Source organism: Siphateles boraxobius, unplaced genomic scaffold, assembly GCF_051911475.1.
Source record: "Siphateles boraxobius isolate OS27281-9 unplaced genomic scaffold, OSU_SipBor_1 56, whole genome shotgun sequence".
In the NCBI taxonomy this organism is placed as follows: domain Eukaryota; kingdom Metazoa; phylum Chordata; class Actinopteri; order Cypriniformes; family Leuciscidae; genus Siphateles; species Siphateles boraxobius.
Window position 1 is genome coordinate 3,771,881 of NW_027509182.1, and position 11,525 is coordinate 3,783,405.

The window sequence follows — 11,525 nt, forward strand, 5'->3', positions numbered from 1 at the left end:
CACAGTGCATTAACTAATGTTAACAAGATTTTAATAAAGTATTAGTAAATGTTGAAATTAACATGAACAAAGATGAATAAATAATGTATAAGTGCAGTAATGAACCTTATTGTAAAGTGTTACCAACATATCTCTTACAGTACTATATTTTTAAAACTATAACTTAAACACGTAAAAGATAGTGACAATAGTGATTAAATAGTTATTTCTTGTGTGGTAATGATATATATCAATATTTAAGCAAATTAATACTCATTTCCACAACAAATAATTTTGCCTAAACTAAACCCTTAGTCTGTTAATCTAAATCTAGTGAAAGACAATCCAGCTCAAAGACAACAGGGCAGGCAGAAATGTTTGTTTGCATCTGCATTTTAATGGGACAAAGCAAGAATACATAATTGTAAGATGGACATTTTTTTAAAAAAAATCCTCAAAACACAAGGTCTCGATTTATTCGTAGGCACTGCCTAGTATGTTTAATGATCATCAGTTTCTTCAAATGAAATTAACTCAAATAAGGCAACACAATAGGTCTCGTGTATTAAAACTCCAATGGGCAACAGGGCAAAATTCTGATCCATTCAGGTTTCTCGTCTTGATACTAAATACTTCATTTAAAAAAAAAAATTTTTTTTTTTAATTGTTTCGATTTTATATACAGAATTAATCGCAATTCTAACAAAATGTCTGTTGCAGCAGGAGTCAGCAACTTCTCCAAGAGTTCTCTGGAAGAATCCTTAAACCGTATGGACCAGCATTTAACAGCGCCACTAATGCCAAATAGTTGCAATGAAGCCCAAGCCCATTCCCCACCCACTTATCCTCCCTCCCACCTACCTACAAAAAAAAGCAAGCAAGCAAGCATCCATTATCAACATCTGAATTATCTTTATATAGCGTCCCAACAGTTAAACACAGTTTGGTTATTTACATACAGAATGGTATACTGTACTTGTAAGCCCTCAAAAAAAGTGGAATGCAAAACAATTTAAAATACCTAAAATTTGCGTAACATCAAATTCTTGTGAAAACGTATTAATATTGTGCAATATTCATCTGCCTTCAAGGAAAAAAATGTGGCAGTCATCCCTGCAATTGGTTTAGTTTGAGAAATTGAATGTCTAATTAAAAAAATACAACAGTTGACATCCATTTTATTCATTTTATAAACAACAAAAAAAAAAGTTGACATTTCACACGATTCGTTGGTGTCGTCGCTCCTCAACAAAACAATTTTGCTTTTAAAATGGCAAGTCCAAAAAAAGGCAAAGCTTCATATATTACAAAATCAGCAGCTGAAATCGCTCTAAACAAACCCCCCAAAAAAAAGCAAAATGGAAAAGTTGCAGTTATTGTTGATTTTATTCATTTATAGAGTTAAAAATGGCATAGTCCACTCCGAATAAGTCAGTCGGACACCAGGCCGAAGACTTGTGGATTTATGTGGGTGTGTGTGTGTTAATGTGTCTGAATATGCTTGTGTATCAGGGTGTGTGGTTTAATCCCAGTGTAGGGCAACTCGAGACCCCGCAATGATGAGCAAGATCTGCCTCAAAGTCTCAAACTCAAGGAAAATTACAAGTGGAGGATGAGGAGGTTCAGGGGGGAAAAAAATGGCACACCCCCTCCCCAGGCCAGGCATCTTGACAGGTGTTTGAGAATGGGGGTGGTGTGTAGATCCCTGCTGCGGCCGCAGTGGAGTGCTCCATCAGTGTGTGTGGTATCCTGCAGTGCCCATGGTGGACTGGTTGGCTAGCACGGTTCCATTGACTCCCTGCGCAGGCTCCACCACGCCTCCGTTACTCACGGCACTCACACCAGTCCACCCAGCGCCAGCCTGTAAGTGACTACAAAACAAAGTAGCTGACAGTTGGTGGAAGAGAAGAGAGCAATTATATATATTTTTATACCAGAAACATTCTCATTTTAGGCTGGTGGCCCCTCATATTGATCATAATTGGGAGTTAAAAAGCCCTGCTTTAGACTACAATTGGATCAACCTTTTGGACTCGAAGGCCCTCCGTTTTCCAGCACAACATTCATAGATAATTTGTGGCATTTCCGCTGTAATTGACAATGCTGCATGTCTTCAGATTTGATTAAACTGGGAGTATTGATATTAAATTAACCACAATTTATTTTGTGATTCCAGAAGTTTAAGAACTGCAAGGGGGAGGGCGTTCCAGAAAAATATCCATATTTATAACTTTATAAACTATAATCACTGGCTTCCGGTAATGGCGGCCTCAAAATCTAAGTTACCATTCACTCCCATGATAAAGCTAAGAGGAGGATTTTTTTTAATTTAACTACGATTGTGTTTGGCTGAAAAAAGATATTTTAAAAGGTTAGTTCACCCCAAAATCTATCAAAAGCAGCTGTTATATACCTTAAATCTACATACTGTAAGGAGTTTGGGGGGGGGGGGGGGGGGGGGGGGTAGCTACTTGAGTGGAAACCAGTCTCTTCACACATTCTATACTAATTTATTTGGTGGAGCTTAGGAGCAAACCCCTCTATTTAATATTGACAACTTTTTGAACACTGATTTATATGCCCCTAATTACCATGTAGAAAACCGCAATTGTATATACAGCACACAGAACAATTTCTAGCAATCAAAACTTAAAATTTGAGCTGAACAACTATGGAAAAAAATATATACATTTGGTGGTCAACCAATACATGCCATTTTTTTAAAATCAGTATTGGCCACCAAGTGTCAGAAGCGGGAGTTCTATATTGACAGCGTCATGACTTATGACAGCGCCAGCACTTAAGCAAAAGCTCCCGTTCCTCAATTTCATTATTTTATCATCTTGTTTAACAGTCGTTTAAAATCATTTGACAAATGTTAGAAGCAAGTAAACAAAATGTATATGAAATAGTATTATTAGTAATTGAAAGGCTACAGCAATAATACTTTCTCATTCTATTTGTCCAGTCATCACTGGACACGCACAACCGACAAAATTTAAATCCTTGATTTCAAACTATGCTGCGCTATTTCCAGTTGGTCATGGTCATATTCACTGTGTACTGTATGTAAAATTAGCATTACCTGGTCTATATTTGAGAAAATATGATGTCCAGAGCATAGACACTTACTGGGTAACCAAGCACACTGCTTATAATGTACTTAGTTTATATCTTATACTTGTATATCTTAAGCAAGTAAATCTTAATCTTTTTTTATTCACGCTTTTACAATTTATTTGTGAAAAATACCATAATAGGATTACAGAGTCAAGAAATTGCAAAAAACCAAACTTCTTCATTGAAAATGGAGGTATGAAGATCTGTAGACTTACTTGAAGCCCTGTTGGTTCCAAGCCTGTCCGTACACGCCGTAAGTAGGTACCTGCCAGCCGTTAGGGACATACTGACTAATTTGTTGTGCGTTGCCGTACCACTGTCCCCACTGGCCGTATGGCTGTGCGGCGAAACCAACTTTGTTCTGCTTTAAAATCAGAAAAATACAGAACATAAATCACATGCCTATCATTTACTTGCATGTTTATTTGCATTATGTTGGCAACAATACCACTTTTAATATTTTGCTGTAACATTTCTACATTTTCTTGAATAAATCAGGGGATGAGAACATACTACTGCTCACCTGGGGTACCTGCACCTGCTGCATGGGGGTCACCATGTCCGTAGTCTCTTTTCCCCAGTAACATTTCACTAGATGACCTTCTAGGGATGTGCCATTAACAGACACTATCGCATGAGCTGCACTTTCATGAGAGTTGAACCTACAGAAATGAAGATAGTTACATGAACCTCTGCCGTTAGGATGCGTTACCACCAAACATATAATGTTATAACACCAATAACAAACATACCTCACAAACGAGTAGCCTTTGTCTGGGAACACTCTGATTTCCATTATTTGGCCAAAGGGGGAAAAGGTCTGTCTCATGAGTTGTTCTACAGCAAAAACAGAAGAGCAGCACATTACAAAAATTACTTTCATTAGAATTAGCTTGCATTCAAAAGGGTTACACAGACAAGTCCAACAAACTCTCACCAGTAAGGCCTGTAGTGACTCCACCACAATAAACTGTGCAGTTGCTGGGGCTGGACTGGTTCACCACCTCATCGAATGACAAGTGCTTGGTGTTTGCTGTGAATTTTATTAAAGAAATGCTGATTAACCTTTATAGGTCTCTGTACTTTTCAAGTTCATACACCCTTAAAAACAAAGATACGGTCCATCTTTTATACCCTTGTATCAAGCCACTGCACCAGGATTGACGTAATGACAAACATGTTCTTGCAAGTCCCATCATTAACGTTAAAAACGGAGTGACATGTTTTGACATGCCATAATACAACTGAATGAGCTTTGACTTTGTGGATGAGTTGGATTAAACAAAAGCTTTGTGTGAAAACATCTAATATAACACAAAGTCCTGCGGACAACTTTAATGCTGCTCGTCTCATTCTTGGAGCTCAACGGCCCAAGCCACCATAATGAATAAAAGTACTCTGGATGTTCATACAAGTTTGGAACAACAAAGGTTAAAGTAAACTACAAAATTGTCCTGTTTGGCAGAACTAATGTTTTAGCATGAGTTAGGTAGGGGTTTCATGATGGCAGCTAGTTTTCACCTGATGAATAATAGTGGAGATGTCTGGCAAATGCATATGAATACTCACTTTCATAGGTGGCTTTAGGCGCTGGGGGTTTTCTTGTAGCCCAGTTAGTCCTGATCTGCCTGCCGCCCAACCACTGACCTCCCATCTGCTGAATAGCATTCTCTGCATCCTGTAAACAACCAGTGCAAAAACATCAGCATTGCAAAAGCTTTTGGGATTTGCATTCAAATGCAGATGTTCCACACCCTGGTTCTGCTTAGTTAAAAACCTGCATTTCCTGATGTTGGGATTGTGACTCACCCATTTGTTGAAGAATGAAACAAAACCATAGCCTTTTGACTTCCCCGTCGCCATGTCTTTCACTACACGTGCATCTCTGAGAAAAAAAAGAAAAAGAAAAAGTTGAAAATTGAGAAAAGAGACCATTTAAATTCCCAAACAAATGACAATGAAATACTTGAGATTGATTGATTTTTAAACATCACTGAGGGTAAAGTCATTACATGTTATGTGCAAAACAAAAACACTGCTGGCTATCGAAAAAAAAACGCTTGTTACTAAATTTTTTTTTAAGTGTTAAGACAAAAAGAGAAAACTGACAGTGCCAGAAAACCATTTCCATGAGTTTAAATCCTACACTATTTAACGAAGCAAATAATCAGATACCTGCATATTTAATAAAAAACTAAGTTATAAAACCAAATCCGAAAGTGGGCTAATGGGCAAAAATGTAGACGTTGACCGTCTTTACATCATCCGTGTATGATCACTTATGATCCGTGTGGATGGATGGATGGATAAAAGGCATTTACATAATTGTACAATAAAGCCAATATTGTGTAAGGTCGTTTAAACAGACTCAATGTAGTTGAATTCAACTCACTGGGGGTGGAAAAGGGGATTTTCTTTATTTAAAATGCATCGTGTCACTTACGATATCCTCCCAAAGGGTGCAAAGGCAGCTCTGATATCATCAGTGGTGATTTCTGGACTGAGGTCTCCAACAAAGACGTGGAAGTGATCTACAAAGCACCAGACAAGAGATACTTGGATTGAAGAATTAATTTTCTAATAATTCAGACATTCAGTGGATATAAATTAGTGATGGTTTATTAATCAGATGATATCTGGCCTTCATTAGGCATTGACGAACATGAAAGGCAACTCACTGCTTGTGTCTTTTTTCTGGCTGCTTGGTGATGTAGCCCAGTTCACCTTTACCTCCTAGGAGAAGGGTATAGGGAGGAAAAGATTGAAAGAAATGTTAGAAATGATAAAGACATGTTCAAGTCGCTGCTCTCTACTTATCTGACAATAAATCTCTCCTTAACAAAATGGATGTTTGAATGTACAGCAGAGAGGAGGGAGACCTGACGATACTCAATTCACACTTAGCTGTTCTAGTGAGAACTTATTTGAACAGGCAAAACAATCTTGGTAGTAAAAAGGTCCAAATAACAAGGGACTTACAAAACAAGTGAAATTACCAACTTGTATTACTCCTCAAATGGTCCTTCATTACCTGTTGAGGATAAAATATTTTGTACTGAATAGGCATAAGATGCTTAATCTGCCTCTAATGTATAATCTATTGGAAATAGACTTGTGGATTCAAATTCTAGATATATGAAAGAATAATATTGAATACACAATACTCGAAAGTTTGAAGTTAATCACTTTTTTGGAAGAAATTAATACTTTATTCAGCAAGGATGGATTAAATTGTTTAAAAGTGAAACCAAAAACTTTCGATTCAAAGAATACTGGAAAAAATAGATGGATACTACAAAAATATCAAATCGGCATATTGGAATGATTTCTGAAGGATCATGTGACACTGAATACTGGAGTAACAATGCTGAAAATTCAGCTTAGCCATAACAGGAATACATTAGATTTTTACATTTCATCAGTATAGTTTTATTTAATGCCATGTCAACTCCTGTGGCTATCTTTGTGGCAAAAAATGAATTACAAAAATACAAACTACATATATAGAATAAAAACCAAGCAAACATTAAAATATGCTGTTTTTTTTTTTTTTTTTAACAAAAGCAGAATTGGTAAGCATAAGATGTTTTGTGTCAAAAACATCAGTCTTACCAACCCCAAAACTTTTGAATGTATATGACAAAACATCTAGAAGCATAAAATTAAAAAGCTATACAGGTGACTTGACTATAAAAATGTGTCTTGCGTACAATAAAAAAAAAGTGGTAATGTTTGGTGGTAAGTCAATTTGACTGGATTTCCTGCCTCTGCTTAAGCATAAAATTCACATTTCAAGAAGTGATTTATCTAACAATGAACATACAACAAGGTGTATACAACATGGGTCAACAACAAGGTCAGGCCAAAGAGCTGAATCTTTTCATGAATGATGTAGCATTGTCACTAATCATTATTTTGGCAAATTGGAGTAAACGATAAAGAGATTTATATGGCCTGAAACATGAAAAAAACTCTGGTCAACATGAAAAATGTCAAAATCTCCCTCTCAGTGCACATTGCACATCCAGTATACAGGCATTCTACTTCACAAAGTTTGCAAAAGATCTGAACTGTTCCACCCTCCCGTCCCAGCCCAACTCACCCTGTAGATACGATAGCTTACCTTACCCATTATTTTACGCCCATTCATGGCTGCGAGTGAGGCCGCTGCGTGCCTATGCTCGAAGAACTCCACAAAGCAGTATGGATCGTTACCTGCCGTCTGAAGGGAAATTAGTGTGATTAGACTACATTATCTTATTCAATGAAAGCCTACACAATTTTTATGGCACATTTTGTCTTAAAAAAAAACAAGTATCAGATAAAAGCCCCTTGTCTTTTATACTGGTTAAGCAACTGCTGCAAGAAACCTTGTAATGTGTGTGTGTGTGTGTGTGTGAGATACAATATTCAAATTTTTCAAGTTTCACCTGTGTATATACATAATTTTTTTAATTGACTCAAAGCACTATATATATATATATATATATTATAGTGTAATGCGCTTGAATGGTTGAGCTACATAGAATTATTTCAAAATATCTGTCTTGGTGAGTTATGTCTTAAGTGAATGCAAGCAGTCTTAGATCCATGCATTTGGTATTTTTATTTAATAAACTTGCCGCTGTCTGTCATTAATGTTAATCAAACAATAAACTAAAAGATGGAATCACTCTCTGATCTTGACTGAATAACTTTTGTAACTTTAATAATAAAATTATTTGTAATTAACACTAAAAACTACAGTGATTTATAAATATGATAATTCAATTTCTATATTTCTTACTATTTAACTTGTGTTAGCTATAAAATGAAAAATTTTAAGTGCTGTTAATTACATTTTTCTTATATTGTATCTACGTTGTAAAAAATTAGAACAAAGATGCAAATAACAAAGACAAAATAACAAAAAATATATATATGGTAGTTATTAATATAGAAATTATTATTAATAATTTGAAGGAAAAGATGCATAGCGATGCATAGAGAATAGTTTTATAATTAAATCATTACCCTTGGAATCATAACCGAATCATGAGGCAAGTGAGGATTCACACCTCTACTAGTATCGAGATGCTTATGAAAAACAAGAAAAACAAGTTACTGGTGCAAGAAATAAAAAATATCAATGCTAAATATATATATATATATATATATATTAAAAAAGATGCATTTATCTAAATGCTGAAAGACGGCATTAGCACACAACTTGCTGTATAAGCAAATTACATACTCACATCCACAATCATTTTACAGCTCTTACAGGGGCCAATTTGACCAAAGAGCTGCATAATAAGGGCCTCGGTCACATCCCGTGACAGGTTTCCAACATACCTGCAAAAAAGAGGGATATGGACATGACAATGAGTGACGGGTTGAAAAGATGATACTTTTAAATGTATAATTTGATAGTTATTACAGAGGGTCCATGAGTGCAATCTTTGCCATCTTCAAGCACCTGAGTTACAATGATCCAACTAATCTACATTACAAAGGAATTAGGTAGGCATGAGGGCCCACGGGCCGTTACTTAGGCTAACCTTAAAAAACCTCATCCAGCAATGAGCTGCTTATAATGTATACAGGTTTGAAACAAAGAGATGACAAAACAGAAGCACGCACGAGCGCACAGGCAGCGCGCGACCAGCAACAAAAGCTCTTGCGCTGTCGCATACGAGGGACGAAAAGCCAGATATTACCAAAATATGCACAATTTTATCCCGTATGTACACACTGGCGACGTGTCAATAAAATAGGCATGCTGCATTTATAGACGTAAAGCTGTACAAATACGTCAGTAAATACACTAACGTTAGACGGGTTCTTTGTCTAGCAATTCCCTAACGACAATGAGCTTTCAGTAAGTACAAGGCAACTTCACACACTCAAACACAGACATCAGTGTGAGAGCGGCCCTGCTGTGGCCTCAACAGGCCTGCTGCAATTATCTAAATTAACTCAATAACTAGCACATGGTGATGGTGTACGAATTTCTTTGAAATCACACGACTGTCCTGTGCTTAACAGTCTTGAGCGCTAAATATACGCTAAAGTGAATCTCTCTCTTTCCCCAGTATTCAGAGCTTTTGTTTAGGACACAGAAATGTACACGTCTGCTTTGTGGTTGCATTTCCCTTAGCATCACACACAAGACTGTTATGATCTAGAAATGACTTAAGCGAAATGACAAAACGGAAAGTGTTTTTTAAAAGGCTATGGTGTGAATGACTTGATCTGATTTTAAGTTTTTTTTCTAACGTGTTGGCCGACAATACCGATATACGTACAGGGTCTTGGGCTGCTCGTCGTCCATCATATTTTCCCGATCGAATTAAGACAACGAACCCTGAGAGAAAATCCTCTTGTGTTTATTTGAGATGATCTCGAGTTCCGCCTGTGTCGCGCTCTTTCCAGTGTTGTTACCCTCTCTGTTCTCCGCCAAACCAGTTATAATGAGAGTATGTGAAATGCCGCCTCGGCTGACTCCAGTTATGAACAATGGAAAGGCGACATAAGATGGCGGTGGAACCGGACCGGAAATGCATGAGCGCATGCGCGTACGAACTACAGAGCGCACAAAAAGCAAGCTTTGAAAATGCGTCTGACGAGCGCACTGTACATTAAATACAAATGTATTTACAATTCGCGCTGTGTTCAGAATGGTATGACAGTGATAGACTAGGAAAAGTCAGCGAAATATTTAGATTTACCGAGAAAAACATATTGATGCGCCGCCCGGGAATCGAACCCGGGTCGCAAGAATGGGAATCTTGCATGATACCACTACACCAGCGGCGCTCTGGAAAAAAATGATGCCGATGTGCATAACATTTAGTTAAAACATACATAAAATGTCGATATTATGAGATTCTAAGTAATTATTGAAAAAAGGTAAAATTAGGGCATAAAAAGTCAATTATGAAAAAAAATGCACTTTCCGTGTCACAACGTTTTAACTAATCAGTTACATTTATATTTAATTATTAATAATTCCGATACATTTAATTAATAATTCCGAAATAAATAATTAAGTTACTACTTATATGTCAAAATGTCATATTTAATAAATATGACTAAGTATGTAATAATGTTTAACTTTTTGTCTAATAATTATTACTTTTATGTCATATGATTTACCAAAGCATTTTTATTAGGTGACAAAAATGGGCTTTCATAGCCTACGATAGGACACGAGATTTTGCATGACGATTTGCTTTTGGTTTTATTACATCGCAATGAATTTGGCTCCTTCAAAATATGATACGGAAAAGGTTGTTGTTGACAGGGTAGCCGAGGCAACACTTCAACCATGAAGAGCTACGTCAGTGCCACATGCAGTGTGTAACTGTGTGTGGACTTTTTGCGTTGTGCGAGACGGAACCTGAACGCATCACTATGCCTATACATACTCAAAATTCCTATCAAACATTATTTAGGAATAGTTTCTCAGTCTCAACCCGAAGAACGGATACTGCAAGAACCTCCAGTGTCAGGTATCTAAACAAATGAATCGCAAATGATTTATTGTTTTGCTGCAGTGCGGACGCCAAAATTAACTACTATATTATTAAACTGACATTGACAATGACATTTTCCTATTATAGAAACCCATTTGAAACAAAAGAAGGCTTCCTTGAAAATACAATAAGGCACAAGGCTCCAAGGAGCAGGAAAAATATGAAAATCTCGCAGATGTGTTTCTTATTCGATGCAAGGTATTAAACGTTTTCTTTATTGTTTGCCCGGTTTAAATGTCCTAATTTGGTCTAAATCAATTCAATGCATAAACTGTTTGGACTTTCTTAAAAATAAGTAATCTGTCTTCAAGTCTGTTCCTAACTTTTTAAAATCTTACTTAATACTTACATAAAAAGGTAGATCGGTTTAATTTGAATCAAAAACAATGAAGACTGCTTACCTCTTGACTAATTGCTAGTGTGCTGAATTAGTTCTTAAGAGAGAGTCTTAACATAGTGGCTGTTGGTGCTTCTCATTTCTTATTTGTGCATCCTCGTTTCCTTTCCTCGCTTCCTTTCCTAGCGTCTCTGCTCCACCCCCTGTAGGATACGAGGGAAGGCTGCAAGGAAAGAAAACGATGACGGAGGAATCGAATGAAAGCTTTTTTATACATTGGAATACTTGATCACTCGAGCGTCACTTCACTGCGTCATCAGCAGCGCTAAAAGGATCTGCCCTTATGTTGTTGAAGTTTGTTTATTTAAGAATTTCATAAGAAATAACAATAAAGCAAGATACCTTGTTGAAATATTTGAGATATGTAGTTTATATAAACTGCAAAGGTAAAGAATAAATTAAAATGATTGTGATCCATGTGAAGGGGGAGGAGAATTGACACGTGCGTCACGTTTAGTCGATAAAACTCTTCCGCATAGGATACACCCGTGTATCCTCGCTCATGACTCCTC

The 11,525-nt window shown here is 36.7% G+C and overlaps 1 protein-coding gene and 1 non-coding gene across 6 annotated transcripts; both read right to left on the minus strand.

Annotated features, from left to right (window-relative positions):
- Window positions 1-356: 356 nt before the first annotated feature.
- Window positions 357-9,859, minus strand: tia1 (TIA1 cytotoxic granule-associated RNA binding protein). 5 transcript variants are annotated; one of them, XM_077206482.1, is made up of 13 exons: window positions 9,387-9,634; window positions 8,337-8,433; window positions 8,113-8,175; window positions 7,223-7,321; window positions 5,778-5,832; window positions 5,543-5,630; window positions 4,909-4,984; window positions 4,669-4,777; window positions 4,037-4,132; window positions 3,852-3,936; window positions 3,623-3,761; window positions 3,315-3,463; window positions 357-1,850 (listed from the first exon to the last, which is right to left on the minus strand). In XM_077206482.1, the coding sequence occupies exons 1-13, from the start codon at window positions 9,413-9,415 to the stop codon at window positions 1,712-1,714; spliced, it is 1,224 nt and encodes a 407-aa protein (XP_077062597.1). In that variant the 5' UTR covers window positions 9,416-9,634; the 3' UTR covers window positions 357-1,711. The 5 variants fall into 5 exon arrangements, with proteins under 5 accessions (XP_077062597.1, XP_077062598.1, XP_077062599.1 ...); XM_077206483.1 differs by having other exon boundaries at window positions 3,315-3,460; window positions 9,387-9,596; XM_077206484.1 differs by lacking the exon at window positions 8,113-8,175 and having other exon boundaries at window positions 9,387-9,859.
- On the minus strand, window positions 9,827-9,897 carry trnag-ccc (transfer RNA glycine (anticodon CCC)). The gene has a single exon. It is a non-coding gene; the product is annotated as a tRNA-Gly (tRNA).
- Window positions 9,898-11,525: the final 1,628 nt, after the last annotated feature.

Bases quoted from the DNA above. Each gene is read 5' to 3' on its own strand.
- tia1 (XM_077206482.1), bottom strand. From the start codon at position 9,415: ATGATGGACGACGAGCAGCCCAAGACCCT. The intron at 8,434-9,386 runs GTACGTATATCG...TCTTTTTTGCAG, and splicing joins GACGAGCAGCCCAAGACCCT to GTATGTTGGAAACCTGTCAC. The intron at 4,778-4,908 runs GTGAGTCACAAT...GGTTGTTTACAG, and splicing joins TTTCATTCTTCAACAAATGG to GATGCAGAGAATGCTATTCA.